The 21229-nt window shown below is 34.6% G+C and overlaps 1 protein-coding gene across 1 annotated transcript in view; it reads left to right on the top strand.

Annotated features, from left to right (window-relative positions):
* Positions 1-21229, top strand: part of ACBD6 (acyl-CoA binding domain containing 6) — a 142345-nt gene that overhangs the window by 49228 nt on the left and 71888 nt on the right. Inside the window, exons 4-5 of the mRNA XM_019733268.3 lie at positions 3943-4025; positions 14787-14892. Of these exons, the coding sequence (XP_019588827.2) occupies positions 3943-4025; positions 14787-14892 (189 nt within the window). The remainder of the gene's footprint in view (positions 1-3942; positions 4026-14786; positions 14893-21229) is intronic.

Here is a 21229-nt window from a genome sequence, read left to right as displayed (position 1 = left end):
TCTGGCAAGGGCTTCCAATACTATGTTGAATAACAGTGATGAGAGGGGACATCACTGTCTTGTTTTTGATCATAGAGGGAAAGCTTTCAGTTTTTCACCACTGAATATGATATTAGCTGAGAGTTTATCATATATGGCCTCTATTATATTGAGGTAATTTCCTTCTATACCCATTTTACTAAGTGTAGTAATCATAAATGGATGTTGTATATTGTCAGATGCTTTTTCTGCACCTATTGATATGATCATATGAGTTTTATCCTTTGTTTATGTGGTGTATCACATTGGTCGATTTGCATATGCTGAACCATTCTTGCACCCCTGGAATGAACCCCACTTAATCGTGATGTATAATCTTTTAATGTATTGTTGTATTTGATTTTTCTAGTATTTTGTTTAGGATTTTTGCATCTGTATTCATTGGAGATATTGGTCCGTAGTTTTCTTTTTGTGTGTTATCCTTACCAGATTTTGGTATCAGGGTAATGTTGACCTCATAAAATGAGTTAGGAAGTATTGCCTCTTCTTCAATATTTTGGTATTAAATTACCTTTGAATGTTTGGTAGAATTCACTAGTGAAGCCATGTGATCCTGGACTTCGGCTTTTGGGCAGGTTTTGGATGATTGTTTCAAAGTCCTTACTGTTGATCAATCTGTTTAGATTTTCTAGTTCTTCATTATTCAGTCTAGAGAGGTTATTTCTGAGAATTCGTCCACGTCTTTTGAATTTCGTGGCATATGGCCTTCATAATATTCTTGTATGATCCTTTGTATTTCTGTGGTATCTGTTATAGCTTCTCTTTCATTTCTGATTTTATCTGTGTATCCTCTCTTTTTTCCTTAGTGAGTCTAGCCAGGGTGTTGTCAATTTTACTAATCTTTCCAAAGAAACCAGCTTTCTGGGTTTTATTTGTTCTTTTTGTATGAATACTTTCAGATGTTATGTTAGGTTGTTTATTTGGGATTTTTCTTGTTTCTTGAGATAGGACAGTAATGATATAAATTTCCATCTGATTGCTTTCCCAGTATCCCAATAATTTTGATATGTGGTATTTTCATTCTCATTTGTTTCTATGTATGCTTTGTTCTCTCCTTTTATTTCTTCTTTGACTCAGTCATTCTTTAGTAGCATGTTGTTTAATCTCCACACATTTGTGGTTTTTCCCTTTTTATTTTTGCAGTTCATCTCCAATTTCAAAGCATGGTGGTTGGAGAATATGCTTGGTATGATTTCAGTCTTCTTAAGTTGGTTGAGGTTAGTTTTGTGTCCCAACATATGGTCTATCCTTGAGAATGTTCCATGTGCACTAGAAAAGAATGTATAATCTGGTGTTCTGGAATGAAATGTTCTATAAATGTTATGTCCATTTGGTCTAATGTGTCAGTTAAGGCTGACATTTCGTTACTGATATTCTGTTTGGATGATCTATCCATAGCTGTCAATGGCATATTTCGGTCCCCTACTATAATTGTATTTTTGTCAGTTTCTCCCTTTGTTCAGTTTCTTCCTTTGAGCATATATATTGATAAGTATTATATATTGTTGTATTGTTCCCTTTATTATTATGAAATGTTACCTTTTCTATCTTGAAGTCTCTTTTGTCAGATATAAGTATGTCTATTTTGTCAGGTAGAAGTATGGATACACCTGCTTTTCTCTGAATGCCATTTGCTTGGAGTATCATTTTCCACCCTTCACTTTAAGTCTATATTTGTCCTTGCAGCTGAGATGTGTCTCTTGAAGGAAGCTTATGGTTGGGTTTTGGTTTTTGATCCAGTCTGCTACTCTGTATCTTTTTATGGTGAGTTCAGTCCATTTACATTTAGGGTTATTATTGATATGTGAGGAATTCCTATAGCCATTTTCCCTTTTGTTTTCTGGTAGCTCAGTGTCTCCATTGTTTCTTTACTGTTGTGTTTCTGTCTGTTATTTTAGTTTGGTGGTATGCTATGATTTTTTTTTTTTTCCTGTTTCCTCTTTTTTATGTTATGTGTCTCAGTTCTGGATTTTTTATTTTACTTATTTTTTTTTTTTGGAGTGGTTACCATTAAGTTTATGTAAAAAAAAGTTTCATATATACAGTAGACCTTTTTCTTCAGCATGCATCTTATCTCCATTACCCTTTGCAACTTCAGACCTCTATCCCCTTCACTTTTATGTGTTTGTTGTCAGAATTATCCCTATTCATGCTGTTAATTCATTTCCGAGTTGTAGTAGCTAATTGCCTTCTCTTTTTCTTTTTTGTTTTGTTTTTATTTCCTTTACCCTTTATGTTATATTTAAGTGTATAGTGCCCTATGCTGAGTAGGGGCTGTCATCTCCTGCTTCTGTCCTTCTGTTAGTCATCTTACTCATAGTTTTCCATCCTTTTGTCTTTTTGTTTCAAGTAGAATAACCCCCTTCAGTATTTCCTATAATGCAGGCCAAGTGGTGGAATTCCCTCAGCTTCTGTATATCCGGAAAGATCTTTATCACTCCTTCATATCTAAAATGTAAGTTTGCTAGGTATATTATTCTTGGCTGGTGATTTATCTCTTTGAATAGTTTTAATATTTGACTTCATTCCCTAGCTTGTAGAGTTTCTGCTGATAATCTAATTGGCTTTCCTTTGTAGGTTACCATCTTCTTTTCCCTGGCTGCCTTGAGAATTTTGTGTGTGTCAATTTTTGATAGTTTTAATATAATATGCCATAGAGAAGGCCTTTTAGGATTGAGATAATTAGGTGTTCTCTTTGTTTGCTTCTTGGATTTGAGGATCCAGTTCTTTCCATAGGTTTGGGAAGTTCTCGTCAACTATTTGTTTGAATAGGCTCTCTAGCCCCTTCTCCCTCTCTTCTCCTTCTGGTATACCCATTATTCTTATATTTCTCTTTCTGATGGAGTCAGATAATTATTGCAGAGCTATTTCATTTCTTTTAACTCTCAAGTCTCTTCTCCCATCTGCGTCATTCCCAGATTTCTATCTTTGATATCACTAATTCTTTCCTCCATTTGGTCAGCTCTATTTCCTAAGCTCATTGTTTTATTCTTCAAGTCTTTTATTGAGTTCTCATCTCCTGAATTTCTTTTTTTTTTTAATTTCAGTGTCTTTGGTAAAGTATTTATTTTGTTCATTGATTTTATGTCTGAGTTCATTAAACTGCCTATCTGAGTTTTCTTGCACCTTGTTGAATTTTTTCAAAACTGCAATCTTGAACTTTTTGTCATTTAAGTCACTTAGTTCCTTGTCTTTAAGTTTATTTTCTGGACTTTAGATGTGGGCTTTTGCAGCGATTGCAATTTAATCCTTTCAGGCAATAATAACATCCAAGTTCACTACTTCCACATTACCTGTTTGGGAAAAATCTTATTTCTAAATTTAATCTTGTGCTTTTTGAGAATGTTGAGGGGCAGAGCCTATTGAATACTTGATTTTGGAAAGTGTTTCCTTAACAGTTTGCTTCTTTTTTCTTTTATTTTAGATCTCAATCTCCTTTCCTCTCTCCCTTCCACCTTCTCTCCTTTCTTCTTGTCAACTAAACATATTTTATTTCTCTTTGTAGTAGAATTTGAAGTTTTACTACAGTTTAGTTTCTTTCTTTTTTTGGAACTTTAATTTTGTTAATCTAGATACGATTTTCCTGATCACATCCTAGTGTGGTATTTATATTTCCACAGTGAACAGCTAACATCATAAAATCTGCTAGGAGAGTGGCTTTTAGGTGGCTCCAGGAGGCAGTAGTGGAATGACCTTACTTTGCTAGTGGGTAGTCATTCCACTGCTATGATGACCTGAGAGTCGTCTTGCCTTTCTGATACCACCTTGATACTGTTACTAGGGCCTTGGAAATGGGGAGTGGTCAAACCTTTAGTGTTCCTTATCGAAATAGTGTTTTGTAACTGGTCTAAATACACACTGCTTTAATCTATGTGTCTCTTTTCCATCTTTTTCCCCCTACAGTTACCAGAGAAGAAAGGAAAAGAAGCAAATACTGGTTTTGGTGGGCCAGTTGTTAGTTCTCTCTATCATGAAGAAATCATCAGGTAATTTTCTCTTCTGGACTTTGATAAGAGGGATATATATATATATATATATATATATATATATATATATGTGTGTGTGTATGTGTATATGTGCATATATGTATACGTTTGTGTATCTATATATTTTTAATGCTGAAAACTTCCATTTGTGAAGCATTTTTTCTTAACATGAAACTGATTTGGTGGTATCTCTAGTAAGATAACAAATGGCAGAAAATAATTTTTTAGTTGTATAATCTTTGAAATCAACATGTCTGAATCAGTGCCAGATAGTAACCCTTTCCACCATATAAGTAGTTGGTAGGGCAAGATTTTATCTCAGATATTCTAAAGCTATGGAGTTCTATTGTTGATTTTCTTCAAAATACCATCATTTCTTTTTAAAGGTTTGAATTTTTATAGTTTATTCTAGCTACAAATTAAAAATTATTTTAGAATGTAAAATGATACACTATGGAAAATATTGTGGAGGTGCCTCAAAAAATTAAACAAAGAATTACTATGGGATCCAGCAATTCTACTTCTAGTTCTATATCCCAAAAAATGAAAGCTGAATCTCAAAGAATATTTGCAGACCCATGTTCGTAGCAGCACTATTCATAATAGCCAAGAGGTGAAAGCCACCCAAATGTCCATTGACAGATGAATGGCTAAACAAAATGTGGTATATTATAAGAGTATTATTCAGCCTTAAAAAGGAAGGAAATTTTGAAACATAGAACATGGGTGAACTGAACCATCAGGACATTATGCTAAGTGAAATAAGCCAGTCGCAAAATGAAAAATACTGTATGATTCCATATGCATGAGATATCAAGAGTAGTCAAATTTAAAGAAACAGAAAGTAGAATGGCGGTTGTCAGGAGGGAGTGGGAAATGGGGAGTTATTTAATGGGCATAGAGTTTTAGTTTTGCAAGATGAAAAGGATTCTGGAGAATGGTTGCACAATAATGTGAATATACTTAACACTAGTGAACTGTACATTTAGAAGTGTTTAAGATGGTAACTTTTATGTTATGCATTTTTTTACCACAATTTAAAGACATTTAAAGTTGTTTTGTATAGTTTAACAAAGGTCTTAAATTTTGTATGTTATGTATAAAATTTCTTGGATTTTCTTTCAGCACTGTGTTTGTGTAAATCAGGAAAATGATTCTATCCTGCTTTAAAATCATGTGACACATTTGTCTAAGTTTGTTACTTTACACATAAAAACAAGAAATAGGAATCTCTGGTGCTCCTACCCTTTTAGAGATACCTGAATTTTTCTTACTCATTAAAATGATACAAATGAACTGTAATTTTCAAGTGGAAAATGGGGATTACCTAAATTTATTGAAGGGAAATATCTGTTTTAACAGAGTGAAGAGGAAATTGTACCAAAAATGTATGCTTCACTCTAACAGAAGAGTTTGTTGATATTATGCACCACATAAAGAAGTGGTGATAACTCCTGGGTAGCATTCTAGGAGGAAGGTTATTGATACCACTATGAAATCAAAACCTTTAAAAGCTCATAGTTTCCAGTTCATAACCAGTTAGTTAATACTAGGGGTCCTGTCTTGAATCTATTTGCATAGGAAGCCCACCATTTTTACTTAGATTAAATGTTTATTTGGCGTGGGATGGGGGAAGGCTGCTGGAAAATTGAGGGGAATAAAGATACCCTTTAACACTGCTACTGGCCTGGAGTACATTTGCCACCTGATCCCTTTTAGGGTCCCTGAGAATTCTGAGGAATCCATGCAGTTTTGAGGAAACATAGTTTAGAAAGTATTTTTAGAGTTTAATTAGCCTTTCCCTTAGCTCTTATATATTCAGAAAGTGTTTGGGGGTTCTTCTTATAAATTGTGTAGTCCATCTTAAGTCTTCTAAAACAAATGGTGTCTTAGAACCTTAACCCTACTAGTCAGAGTTTATTAATTGTTCAATCAAGTCATTTTTCTACATGGTAAGTGTTGGAGAGGTTAGTCATTCCTTCTCTTGTTTTCCCATAGTCCTTCGTTCACACTTTTTTTTATAGCATTTATCATGTTATACCACATTGAACTATATTTAAAAAACAAAAAAACTTTACTCTTTTCACTAACCTTTTAGTTTGTGGAGGTCCAGGATCGTATTTTATGCATCTCTGTATGCTCACTATCTGAGGAAGTTCCCAGAACTTACAAGGATCTAGCAGAAGTGCCAGAGGTTGGGAGGTGTGCACGCTGCTTCCCCAAGGAGCTGATGGTTTAGCAGTATTGCTCACACAGAGTTATCCTAGTAGCCCTATCATAAAGCAGAGAGTGTGGGTTTGGTTTTCCTGTGATTCACACATCCTCACGTCTTTTCCTAAGCAGTTACGAAAATGTATAGGCTATTTTACTTTCCTAGTTAGATAAATAAATTGAGATAGTTTCTTGAGTTTGCTTTTTTAAAATCACCATACATACTTTCTAACAATATCAGTCACTTTTCTGTAAGTAATAGTGATGTTTATTTTTGTGTGCCAATTTCCTTAAGGCCCCCCAGACTCTAGTAGTTTTCAAAATGGCATGCTGAATACAGTTTCTTTTGAAATGTCCAGTGACCTGACTGACCACACTACCTCTACAGAAGACAAAACAAATCACACGTTCTCCAGGTGAAGTGAGAGAAGGTACCTGGATAATTGGAATATTCCTAAGATAGAGTTAAACTGTATTGGAAGAGTTAACCTACCTGCTTAAACTCCATTCAATTCCTAAAAAAGTGACTCTTGGATACGTAGAATTTTGATCATGAGAAACAGTAACAAAATAATATCACTTACTTTCATAAAGTAGAGGTTTTAATTCAACTCAATACACATTTATGATGAATTGATGACACAAAACATTTTGGATATGTGTGCTTCTCTGCTTCTTCACCTTTGAATAGTATGTTCTCCATATTTTTGACATCTACATGTATATTTAATAAACATTATTGGTTAATCGAGTGAAATACGAGCATCCGCTATAGGCAAAACTGGTTAGTCTTGGCCTTATTTCATTAAGTCATCTACATATTAGTGTTATTAAAATAATAAATAAATAAATAAATATTAGTGTTCTTATGATATGATCTAAATCTTTGTATTCTGGAAGGTATTTTAAAATATGAAACAGTAAGAAACATGAATGTGGGAGAGCCACTGAAAGCCTTTTAACTATTACCAACTGTCATCTATTAGGACAGCAGATCAGAAATTACAGCAACTAGTCATTTTCTTATACTAGAAAATTCATTTTATAATTGAGCAGAATTCCAGCATAACAAACTAGATCATGATAAAAATTATTCTATTCTGAAATGTTGGATTATTCCAGTGAAGGAGCAGCTATTTGTTGAAGTTTATGCAATCAAATTTTGCTTATATTTTGATGAAATAAAGTATCTGGTGTTTTATATTTTTGCAAGAGAAACTTGTGCTTTAACTGAAGCTAATTGCAGTTTCCTGGCAGAATTATGTTCAATTGAGATGAAAGTAACAGTAGGTTTTAGAGTTTCAGAAATATTAAATGGTAAACTTAAATGAAAGGAAATGTTCTTCTAGAGAACCATTGTTTTTAAAAAGCACATAAAAATGTATTTTTAAGGTCTGTTTTGGAAACTTCAATATACAAACCTCTCATTCCCCCCCCCCCAACATTTTTAAAGATCAGGAAAACCAGTATCTTATACACCCCTTTTTATAAGGCTCGGGCACAATTGCTATGGCAGCTTTCCTGACTGATGTGCGTCGTAGGTGATAAGTTAAGGACCCATTTTAGTTTTACTGTAAATGTTTTTAATCTAAGGGCTACTGGGGCCAATTCTGAGCTTACCCTCTGCCTGCTTTGATTCTGACCTTTATTTCCACTCTGTCACAGAAAGTCACACTATAATGTCATAGGTACAGATCTGTATGTTAATATTTCAGGGCCCTGACACCATTTTCTCCTTCGGAAGCTAGTTAATTGTTCTGTAGTGTAATGGAAAGGATATAGTGTGAGGTAATTAAGTGCAAAAAATTATGGAGCCAAACTTCTGGCATTCAAATGTCGGTTCTACCACTTATTAGCTCTGTGACCTTGGACAAGTTGCTTATCTGTAAAATGGGGGTAACTTTTGCATATAGCACATATGTGGGTATAGGAATACGTACACACAGTCACCCTAGAACATTATCTGGCACAAAATAAGTTACTCTGTCACTGTTAGCTTTTACTAGTATTGTTACTCCCCACAGAGACCCAGGACATAAGGCAGAAACTAAAATCACACGTTAGTCTGGTTACAGAATTAGGTAGAGACTGTTTGTTTTTGCAGAAGAAAATGGAAAACGGAAGGGAGAGCCAGTGCTGTTAAGATCTGTGTTTGGAACTATAGAAGCAAGAGAGTAAGAAATCTTGCAACTCACAGATAGTTACTCTAGTGTCGAGATCCGTTGTGCTTCATTTATACTGCAGACTGGCAGATAAAGCTCTGGTTAATAAGAATAGGGCTTTGCAAAGAGTCAATTGGTTCTGTACTACACAGACTGACTCACTTAACAAGAAATCACTTTGGTGATTTGTATACTTAGAAGGTTTTATCTAGCAGTTGGCACATAAATTGAGAATTAGGGCAAGAATTAAAAATACAATAAATGAAGCGTGTACATAGCCATCTCATCCTACAGTAAGATTTTATCGCCCCTGTTATATTTTGTAGTTTGATGCTATGTAATCTATCAGAATTTTATTAATCCCACTTACACAGGCAGCCATCTGGACCTTCTCTGAGCAAGAGCAGACCAGTATACAACTAAAATGATTGATGGGCTCTGGAATTGATTAGTTGTTCTGCGAGACAAATGAACTGTTTTGGCAGAAAATACCAGAGGTCACTGCCGTGGTCAGACACAAAAGCCTGTAGAATTTTAAATAGATTCTTTCATCATTGAGTTATAAAGTTAAAAATTTTAAACAATAATGGATTTTGAAAATATTTTATAAATATTTCATTGGTGCTCTCTAGTACTGATTATAAAACAGAAGAATATAAGTATGAAAAGCTAGAACAAAAGTGATTATTTTATGCTTTAATTTTGTATTTTTGGTGAAAATCGAACTGGAATGAAAGTAGCGTGAAAGCTACACAAAATTGTACTCTAAAATGTTCCTGAAAGGGGTGTAATTGGAGCAAAAGACTGCAACAGGTATTATTTTATTGTAAGGGATTTATAAAATCAAGTGGTATAAAATTCCATTTCGTTATTTATTCAAAGCTTCACACTGATTGAGAGCAACCTGTTTTTAACAAATCTGTATAAGACTCTGAGGCTTCAGTAGTATGTGTTATACATAGTTTGTATCTTAACAATTGAATATTTGGATTTTTATGCTTCAATAGTCTGTCATTCTGGGATACTACTGTCCCATTAACACCACTCATTGCCCTTAGCACCAAAAAGATTATCCTGCTTCCTTCCATCTGTTTGGCTGGTAATGGTGAAATCTTTCCCTATTTCCCTGTGTTGTCCATGATCAACATTGTGTTAACACTTTGGCGATAGGTGATAAATTGGATGACATATGTCTTGTTACATTCTGGTTATTCTTTGAGGACTACACAAGTGTGGATAGGCAAGTGGGAAACTCCCCCTTGAGAATCTGACTGCTCAGAATGAACTTGAGTTATGGATTTATTCAGCCTGTAAAACCTCAGCTGGCATAAATAATTGAGAAAGCAAAGGTTTGTCTGTGGAGCATACCTCAGGGACTCATGGCTCCCTTCCTCCTCTCTACCTCCCTTTCTTATGAAAATGATCCCAGTTGCACTCCTAGATAATAACACACCACGCAATTAAAAGCCATGGGTGGCTGGAGAGAGGAGAAAAGGTTTAGTTAATGAGCTTTTCCTCTTCCAGTGCCCAGGAGAGTCTCAGGAATGACAAGGCGATTAAAGCAAAGAGATAATTATAGATTATGTGAAAATGGGTCCCTTGGGACAAGTGGGTCTTGACATAAACAGTAACTGTTGTAAGAGTCTCTTGGCTCTCATATTTACCCGTTTCTTACGAGCTTTATTTAGCTCTGGTGTCCTCAGTGGCATGGTGCCAACTAAACATATAGGCAAATTCACCGGTTTGCATATCAACAGCCTCTTTTGAACAAGAGGTCACTAATGAACTAAAACCATCATCTTCTCTCCCTCTTCTTTCTTTTTTCATCCCCCCTCTTCCTTTTCTCTACTTGATTCTCTCTTTTCTGTCTACCCTTTTAATCTTTCTCTACTCTCATTCTTATATGCTTATCTGTATGTAGTACCTGTGAAATGCTAGGCACTTAACCTTGTTTGAAAGGTGTGTGTGTGTGTGTGTAAAGGTGCATATAGTTATGGGTATGTCGTTCCTAGCACTCTATGTCACATTGGTCTACTCTTTCTCTCATCCCTTAACATATCAGAAATTGTTTCTTCAGGTTCCAAAGCAATCCCCATTATTCCACTTTCCATTATCACCATCATGCGTCGGCACTTTCATTACGACTCTTAAACAATCATCTTTTGACCAGGACAGTTTGAGAACTGGATTCCTCACTTCCTGTGCTGTCTCTTCCCCAGATTTATAACTCAGATCTCATCATATTACTCCCCTGCTTAAAGCCTTTTAATGATTTCCCATAGCACTTAGGATAAAATTTTAAAATCCTTAAGATGTCTTCCAGAGCCCCTCATCATCTCATCTAATGCCCATTTCCTCCTCCCCACTGTCCCTTTGTTCATTCTGCCCCAACCACATCAGCTTGTTCTTATTTTCTTGAAGGTCAAATTAATATTTGTTAGATGAGTTGATTGACAGTGTTATATAAGGATATATGAGAAATGACCTCAGCTTACACCATATGCTAAAACCTTAAAGTAATAATAATGTCAGCTAACATTTATTGACCACTTCCTGTATGCTAATAATTATACTCCATATGTTACGTGTATTATTTCACTTAATCTTCATAATGATCCTGTGAGATGTAGATACTATTAATATCCCTATTTTACAGATGAGGAAACTGACACTCAGCGAGGTTAGATTACTTGTCCAATGTCACATGGTTAGTAACTGCTCTTAATTGCTACACTATAGTGCTCCTGAAATGTTTGAAGAATCACTGTAATCTCAAATTAATGAAATTGAATTTGATAATTATTATTATAGTAATATAGTAAATTATCTTCAGTTTAAATTTTTAAATTAAATTCCTTTTCCATTTAGTGTTTTTCCAAATGTGCTTTACTGGTAAAATTAGAGACTGTAGTCTTTTACTTATCAATAAACCAATGATGTTTTCTTTGGATGAATTGTTTTTACTGATTTTAGACTTACCTTAATGGTTGAGAATATAACTCAGCTCTGTCGAGCCTGTTAGCCAAGGGGTTCTATGGATTTTTTTCTGATGTGGCCACTGGTTTTGCAGGAATTGATCAGAACTGAACTGTGTTTTCTTACATGCATTTGAAGTATCAGAAATTTTCAACCAACTTTTCTTAGAGTTAAGCAGGTTTTAAAAGGTGAAAATACATTTTCAATGACTAGTGTCTTTATAAATCATGGCTGAATAACTTTTCCAGTATAACGAGTTATCTACAAGAATACCCGGGACACAGATCTTTCCTTTGTTGTTGCTTTCTTGAGAAAAAGTATGTTAACAGCATATTAACAACATAAATAAGATAATAAATAGAGCTTCTTATTTAAGGCTTTTAGAATTTTCTAGTCCTAGAACTAGGTACACTACATATATAAAACCCATCCTGAAAATAGTTATTACTTGGTGCAAGAAGATGTTGCCATTACCACACAACGGGCATGGGGGAAACTAACTGGTTGTTTCCTTTAACTATCTGAAACCAATCGCAGACCTAGTAGCATTCTGAGAGGGAGGATTGTGACTCAGTGTATATGAATTCGTTCAACCATTGTTCACTTGTCCATTTGGCACTGTGTATTTTGCACCTACCCTGTTGCTTCATTGACTCTAAAGCAGCGTTGGTTTTAGAACACCATTATTTAGAACTCATACCCCTTTAGAGGTCTTTGTGTGCTCCCAAGCCCCGCAGGTGTACATCCTTTAGTCTGAGGAATTAGTGGCATTTGTTTATACGAGTCTTGTGTAGATACTGGCTTACTCTTCTTTGTGTTTTCATTCATGCAGTAAATCATTCTTTATTGTCTGTTTACTGGAATACTGCTTTATATCTGATTGCTCGTTGTTTGATAAATGCATGAATTGATTTGAAATATTTATTGAATGTATCTATTAAATAGCTAGGTATCTGAGCTAGTCCCATAAATGTTTTTTTGTTTTTTTTTAATTCTGTGAGGGAGATGAAATAGTAGCTAGGTAGACTTCAGGTGGTCTGCCATGAAACCTAACTATTTGAAATATTCTTACCATAAGAAAATGCAATCTTTGTCGGAAGTGGTGCAGATAGCATTTTGGGGAATGGGCAAGGATCTGTCCTTCCTGTGCTTAATGAAAGATGACCATCCTTAAACGCCACCCCCCTTTTCTGTAAGGGTGTGTTCTTATATTGCAGGAGAATTCAAAGGAAGCCAGTAATTTTTTTCCTTCAGATATATCAAGAACTATCTGTCAGATATATCTGTCGATTTCAGAAAAGTTGAAGTAGTCCAAAGAGAGACCTCTGTGTTGTGCTGGGGATAATGTGGGACCTCCCTGAGGTTGGCAGCACAAGCATAACTCATCGTCATCCATAGAGGATGGATATGATCAACTTATCACTCACCTTCAGCAACGAGAGGGAGAAAGATAACTGGGTGAGAATCACGAGAAAGGAAGATACAGAGAAGATGTAGAAGGGCACTAACATTTATTAAGGCTCTACTATATTTGGTAATAGTTGAATTCATTTGCATATGTCGTTTCGTGTAAGTATGGACATAGAGCGAAAGATTGCCTATGGAAGACCATTAACAGGGAAATGTAGAGGGAAAAAGAATCTGATTTGTGTGCTGTGTTAGGCGGCAAGAAAGGAAATGGGGAAAGCTGTTGCTCCAGATGTGTCCATTTTGGCCACTAGGTGGTGACATTGTATTAGGACAGCTTGGTTGCTGGCCTGTGAGATAGTCAAGCTTGGAGTGTGGCTACGTAACTGTAACAAACAACTAAGCCCAAGAGTATCACTTACTTGATACTTAATTTTTTGTGTTTATAGTAGTCACTCAACTTTGTAGCACATTTGCGGTGAGTTTCTTGAGTTTCTTTTTGGTGTTTACATTGTATATTCCAAATTGTTTACATTGTTTACATTGTATACCTGAAGTAGTTTAGAAATACCTCTCAATGTGCCTGTCCTATGTAGCAATGATAAGCACGTATTCAGATGAAAAGGTGCCCCCTGCCCTCCAAGAAATTCATATGCCGAATCAGAATAATTGCTATAAGAAACATATTGAAGATATATTAAGCAAAATAAAAAGTTAAATATGTTTGTACTGTGCTTATTTTTTTATTGCTTATGGCATAGATATACATGCATATTTGGGATTCAGAAGAGGGACAATCAGACCCTCTTATCTATGAATACCCTTCTTACACATTACTGGTACTTTAATTTCTGATAATGGAAGCTATGGCCTTGGGTATTATAAATCACACTAGCTTTAATTTTTGGAACTTAAATTGCATTCTTATAGTCCTGTCCAGAAAATGCAGTCCACATACAGAACCTTTTTGTTGTTAATATTCCAAATTACTTATCTTTTTTAGAATCTCTTTGAAGCTACCAGCCCCCCACCCCACCCCACCCACCCCCACACACACAAAACACACACTCAGAAAAATGAACATGCATTTACACAGATAATTCTGTATCCTATTTTAGAGAACTCATAGACTTCGTGTTAAGAACTGCTTTAGATTCTGGAATAGACTGCAGCTTAGTCAAGATATAGTTTGATATAACAGCAAATGTACTATATACAAACAGTTGATCTGAATGACTTGTTCTCCTTTTGATGAACGTGGTGCCATTTGGCAGGTCATATATTCTCTCCTTAACTATGTCTTTATCTGTGAAGTGAAGTTGTTGGATAACAGTAAGTTAATTTAGTATATTGATATACTTAGAATAGTGCCGGGTACATAGTACGCGTCCCAGTTTTTGTTCCAAGCCTTTCTGTTATTTCATGAAGGATTTCTGAATTTTGTGATGCTCTAATTATCTTTCCCTTAAGAAAATTACTTTATTAATTTTCTTAAGAAAATTACTTGCTAATTATCTTTCCCTTAAAATTACTTTATACAGATACACTAAAGAATGTATTTTAAACTTGGGTAACAATCAACTTATTCTGTTGGCCTGTAAGACAGTAGTAAACTGTTTTCTGATCTTTGGATACTTCTGTACAGACAGCAGTAAATGACCTTCCTACTACAGTGCTACAATTGAAAATTCTGAGTCAGAGGAAATATGTACCTGTCAGTGTGTAAAAGTAACTGGAGAGAGGAAGAGCACCAAGAAAATCAACTCAAGATGTTATATTAGTACCTGTGTACCTTGTTGAAGCGATGAAGCTTTTTCCTATCATTATAGTTGCTAAGAACTTGAATCTTTTCAGAGGTCGTATGTTTTATGTCTTATTGAAAACGCATTCTTGTTCGTGTAAAATTCTTTATAAAGTTTGTCAGCAGCAAACAAGTTAGGTTAAAAAAGATGTAACTTTTATGTATTACCTAGTAACACAAACACTTTATTTTTATTCTAATTAGGGAAGAAGACAAAAATATATTTGATTACTGCAGGGAAAACAACATTGACCATATAACCAAAGTCATCAAATCGAAAAATGCGGATGTGAACATGAAAGATGAAGAGGTATGAAAAGCATGCCCTGTTCGTTATTTTTTTATGTTTTGTTGTTCTGCCCCCATGCTTTTTTCTAAATGGCAAGCCCATGAACTACAACTCCAAGTACAGTATGGTTAAGAGCATATCAGAATGTCTAAATGAGACAGTGGCCCCAGCTGAGATACTTTCTGCATGTATATCCATCATATTTCTGTCCATGTTGTGGAAGTTACTGGATGAAACATGCAGTACTCAGGTAACTTCTATTTGTTCACGATAAAGGGAGAGATTATTGACATGAGTTAAATCTGCAGGTAACACAAAAATATTTATAATTGGTTTTAGTGTCTTCTGTCATTATATCTGAAACAGGTATATCGTCCTTTGCTCAATAAATACATTTCTAGAAAACTGTGTCAGAATTTTGGTAAATCCAATCATTTAAATGTGGGCCCGCTGTTTAAAGGGATCCTATACTACATTATTTTGTAAAATATGTTAGTTCTTAAATTTATTTGTTTTGTGAATAAAACTGTTTATGTATTGAGCTTAAATTGTCCCCGAATTATAGTTTAAAAAGGAGCAAAATTTACTAATTCCCTTTTAATCATTTTTCTCATTCTTTGGTAATGCAGTGAAAGCTGATTGAAATGACCAAAAGATGGCAGTTGTTAGGAAGAAGACATGCAGTGATCATCGATAATGTGTAGAGCAGATAAATAATCAACTTATGTATTAATTGAGGGCTCTCTATAGAGGTTAGCCCTTAATATTATCTCATTTTTACGCACCATCTTTTCCTGTAACATATTGTCAATGACAGATGGAACTGAAAATGTAAAACTATAATTCCACAGTAAGGGGGGACCAGTAATATTGTTTGTTCTCTCCTGAGGAAAGAAACAAACAGCCAATAAAGATGTAGCTAGAGAAAAGTAGAAGCCAGATTGTGAAATAGTAAAACTAGGTCTTTTGATTCCAACTAGGGGTCTTTTTTTTGCTTTTTAGGATCAAAATACTTTTTTTTTCTTTTTTTTTAATAGATCAGGCATGATTGCTTCCCTTGATTTTGTCATTTCTCATTTTTGTGCTCGTGAGTTAAGATTTTTATGAAATTAATACATGTAGATAGTTCAAAGAAAATCAAATAGTGCTATACAAGTATGTCTTATAACAATAACACAAAAAACCATTCCCTTACCTGCGTTTTTCTCACGTTTGATTCTTATCCCCTTAAGGCAAAAACTTTCAATTATTTTAGTTGTTTCTTTTTCAATTTAACCTACATAAGTCTTAATAATACACTTGTATCTCTTGATTTTCCAATTTTAGGCATTATTGATTTTCTTCTGTTATATCATGATTTAGCTGTTTTACTCATCTTACCCTATCTCTCTCCTTGCCCTCTAACATATTTATATCACAACTTTTAGTTTCAGCTTTCTGATTGAATCTCTGTTGAATCAACGATTATTATAATATAATTAATTACAATATAATTAATCATGTAATAGAATTAATTATGTGACTATAATTATTATGATTATATAAATATTGTTCATTGCTGAGCTATGGACTATACTATGTGTATTAGCTTTTGCTGTAGCTAAAAACAGCCCCAAATTTCAGTGGTTAACAAAATATGTATTGTTCATATTTCACATGGGTTTTGGATCACTCGAGGCTCTGCTGGGTGCTACTAGCCTAGTTTGGGGTCAGTTCGTCTTGATTTTGTGTATCTTCTCATTCTGAGATACAGTCTCAGTAGATAGACACTGTCTGGGGCAGAAACTAAAGGCAGACAGAACCAGACCCCACAAACACATTTATAGCTTTTGCCTGGATGTGGCATGTGTCACATCTACTCACATTCCTTTGGCCAAAACCAGTCACGAGGCCAAGCCCCAGGTCAGTACGGTAGGAAGTGTGCTCTGATCAGAGAGAAGTAAGGCAAGGGAATGAATAATTACATGGTTATGGATAATGTAATCTACATAGCATGGTACAACATTTGGTTTCTCTTAAGGTTAATAATTGCCTCCTTTTTTGGTTTTATATTTTCTTAGTCTTCTATGTTTCTCTCATTAATTCTTCCCTAAGATTGCCCAACAGAGGTCTTCTCAGTGCAGTCAAACACATCAGGTGATCAATCCCATACTTTTTTAGTGGTATCCCTTCTGGAACTCCTCTTTTCTTCTGCATCTCTTATCTGGGCTGGTTGCTTTCCAGGCCTGTGCATAGACATCACCCTGGGATTACACTTAACCACTGTCCTGGAAGTTCTCTTCCCTTCTTTCCTAGATTCTTCTGTTTTGTGGATCCCAGGTCTTCATCTTTTATTGTTTATTTCCCAATTTTGATGGAGTATCTACTCCAGCAGCTCCCCCTTTTATTTACTTCCTGGTTTTGGTGGAGCATTTCCTCCAGTAGCTGCCTGAGAAAGGTAAATGTTTTGAAGTCTTCCTTGTTGAAAATGTTTCCATCACAGTTGTTGGCACATTTCACATGCTCAGAAAAGTTGACGAATTAATGAGAATTGAATGAATGAATAAGTAGCAGCAGTGTGGTAAATATAATGGTGATGAGCTGGACTGCATGGGTTCAAGTGATAGCACTGTCACTAGGCATATGACGTCTGTCACTAGGCATATGACGTCTGTCAGGTTTGTTCTGTCTCAGTTTCCTAATGTGTAAAATGGGGATAATAATACCTGTGTCAGGGTTGTTTTGAGGATTAAGTGACTTCATATATATAAAGCATTTATACAGTACCTGGCACACACATAGTAAGCATTCAATAAGTTTTAGCTGTCTTGATTGTTCTTAATGAGTAATATGAAGCAAGTAAGATAATATAATGAAGAAATGAGTAAGAAGCCACTTACCTCTTTTTTCAGTTTAATCATTTTGAGGGCAGTTTTAGGTTTACAACAAAATTGAGAGGCAGTACTGAGAGTTCCCATGTACCCCCATCACCTACATGTGTACAGCCTCTCATTACTAACATCACTCACCAAAATGGTACATTTTTTTACCAAGGATGAACCTACATTGAGACATCATAATCACCCAAAGTCCCTAGTTTACCTTGAGGTTCATTCTATGGGTTTGGACAAATGTATAAAAATAGTACTAAAAGTCAAATCCACACATGACCTTTGCAAAGATTGTTGGACAGCAGTGATAGGGATAAGCTAAATGTCGAGAGCACAAATAACTTACGCTAAATAACATGATTGTTTTGTGAAACTAAAAGGAACCCTTGTAAAATGTGTTGCGTCGGGCATCCAGTTACTTTGATGTGGTGCGTTTCCGGGTCCTCCAGGTTGTTGACCAGCCGGCACCTTTCCCCCCAGCCTGCCAGAACATTGTGTTTCCATGAACAGATGAAGTGCTTACACATTCATAGACTGAGACGCCAAGAATTCAGTTGGGTTCTCTCATTGCTCCAAGCAGATTTCTGCCCTCTCAGCCATGACAACTCAGGCTGGGCTTTGAATACTGATGGCAAGCTCTTTTATTATTAATCAGGGATTTGTATGAATTAATTTAAGAACATAAGGGAGATGGGAGCTTAAAATTAGAATTAAACTTAACATCCTAAATAAGATAAATGGTACTGCTTCACGATATTTAAAGCTCTGGCAAATAACACGGCTTGGTAAGCCTTGATGATGGACTAAAAGTATATACCCTCAAAGTGAAGTTGCTAACTAAATACTTTTTGAACTCCTTTATCAGAAAAAAGACACTTCCCCAACTCTAAGGTGGGTAACAATCACAGTTTTGAAAGGACATCCAATTCTTCTTTGTGTTGACTATGTTATGTATGAACTTGAGATATTTCTCTACTGATTGCTTAGGATTCTTTGGGGTGGGGTAGGACTTTATTTAAAATGTTTATCTAGCAGGTTCAACCCAATTTCAGTCTTGCCCTTAGATGACTAGCAATTACATTTATTGCACTTAACATTTTCTATGAGCACATAAAGAAATTTACTTACAGTCATAAAATGATAAGCTACATTTGCATCCCCACATATTTAAAATAAACACAATTATTGTATTGCCTGAAATGCATATATTTGGATCTATAACTGTCATAGCATATGAACACACACATATGTGTATATATATGATGCCTTTTAAGTAAAATATTGATATTCCATAATGAAATTATTTTGTTATGCATAACTGTAGTTCCTGATATATAGCTTTATTCAAGTTGTAATTACTACTAATAGAGTACGGCATATATTCCTAATTTGAGAAAATTACATGGTGCTTCCTACTGATATAGTAATTAGGACACTGTCTATATTTTTTCTATATTAATAGAAAAACATTTTATGGTTACGCTTACTAGTCAGAAAGCTGTCTTTATATCAGATGTTTTAAGGTCCAAGTTTATTGCATCATGGTGTTATATGTACTCATTTTTTTAAATTTAAATTACCACGTTTATTACATTTTTTTTAACCATTTGCAGAAATGTTTAGAAATTGAGATAATATGAAGAGAAATGTAAAGGAGAAAATCTAAAAGCCTGTTAAGTTTTTTACATGGCGGTTCAGTTTTTATCGAGCCACATTAATATAGCTGCCCACATGTGCCAAATATTTATGGTTTTTCCAAAAAAAAAATCTTTTAAGGATAAGGAATGATTTAAATAATTTGTAAAGTATATTTAAAATATGAGCAGAATATTTCTTTTTTTTTCTTATCAGTCATCAGACACGAGTTATGTCTGTGTAATTCTTGTCACACACATTTCTCAAGTCAGTGACATATACAATAGACACTAAATACGTGCTTATTGATGATATTTAAATAATATTTTAAATCTTTACATAATTTAAATTTGTTTTAGGACAAATGTAGCAATATAATAACATTTGAACAAAATAGATGACATTATTCCAATGCAAGCTGTCTATCATCGTTCCCCCCAAAAGCATTCATGCAAGTACAGTTCTTTGGTTTTCTATAGATTCTTATCTAATGCACTTCCAAATTCCTCTTTTGTTGGGCTATGTCTCTAGTTAAGTTCTTTCCTTTCTACCTTTGTGAAGGTACAATTGTTACACCATTTTCACATGTGTTTACTGATCCTTTCGATTATTTTCAAGGAGGTCAACTTTCTCTTGATTCCATTTCTTTCCCTTCTTGCTTTGTTTTAAATCTGTGGCTCATATCAGAATACAATTTACATGCTTTTGTCTTGACAAACTGTTACAAAATCTGGCAAAACTGTTAGTATTAACCTAACAAAAAAGCAAAAGATTTAAGAGGCAGAGTCAGTAGAGTAAGGCTAAATTTATGCTTTTATTTAAGATTTGAGGAAGGAAGAAGAAAACGAATCCTCTTAAATAACTTTACATTTGAGTATATGTTATTTTGGTTGATTGTTGATGAAAATATTAATTTGAAGGAATTTTGTTTATTCACACTAATAATTGAGAAATGTCAAATTATGCTCATTTGCATTAATGCAGTGATCACCATTTAAAAATCAAGCCTATGTAATACTCGTACTTTACATCAGAAACTCATATTTAATACAAAATTAGACAATAGTGAAAGTAATGAAAATCTTATGAGCTTTGGCAACTTATTTTTTTATTGTGGTAAAATATACGTGGCATAAACTTAGCATTTTAATCATTTTAAGTATATAGTTCTATGACACTAAATTCATTCACGTTGTTGTGCAACCATCACCACCATTCATCTCCAGAACTTTTTCGTCTTCTCCAACTGAAACTCTGCGCTCATTAAACACTAACTCCTCATTCCCCACCCCTTCCTCCAGCTCCTGGCAGCCACCATTCTACTTTCTATATCCATGAATGTGAATATCTCATGTAAGTGGAATCTGTCTTTTTGTGACTGGCTTATTTCACTTAGCATAATGTCTTAAAAGGTCATCCATGTTATAGCATGTGTCAGAATTTCCTTCCTTTTTAAAGCTGAATACTATCCATTATATGTATACTGCATTTTGTTTATCCAAATATCCATCATGGACACTTAAGTTGCTTTTGTATTTTGGCTATTGTGAATAATGCTGCTGTGAACATGGGTGTACTAATTTTTGTTTGATTTTTTTCTAACATTTTATTATGAAAAATTTTCAGCATACAGAAAAATTGAAAGAATTTTACATTGACTGTCTATATCCCTACCACCTAGATTCTACCACTAATATTTTACTATGCTTGCTTTATGACTATCTGTCCATCTCTTTATTCATCCATCAGTCTATCTTATTTTTTGATGATCAAAGTATTTTGCAGGCAAAAATACTTGTAAATGTTTCAGCATGCATATCATTAACTAAAAGTCAGTATTTGGTTTTTCTTTG

The sequence above is a fragment of the Rhinolophus sinicus genome, chromosome 11, assembly GCF_057876585.1.
Source record: "Rhinolophus sinicus isolate RSI-liver-muscle chromosome 11, RSI-T2T, whole genome shotgun sequence".
In the NCBI taxonomy this organism is placed as follows: domain Eukaryota; kingdom Metazoa; phylum Chordata; class Mammalia; order Chiroptera; family Rhinolophidae; genus Rhinolophus; species Rhinolophus sinicus.
The sequence above is the reverse complement of the archived record's forward strand: the minus strand, read 5'-3'. Positions and strand labels throughout refer to the sequence as shown.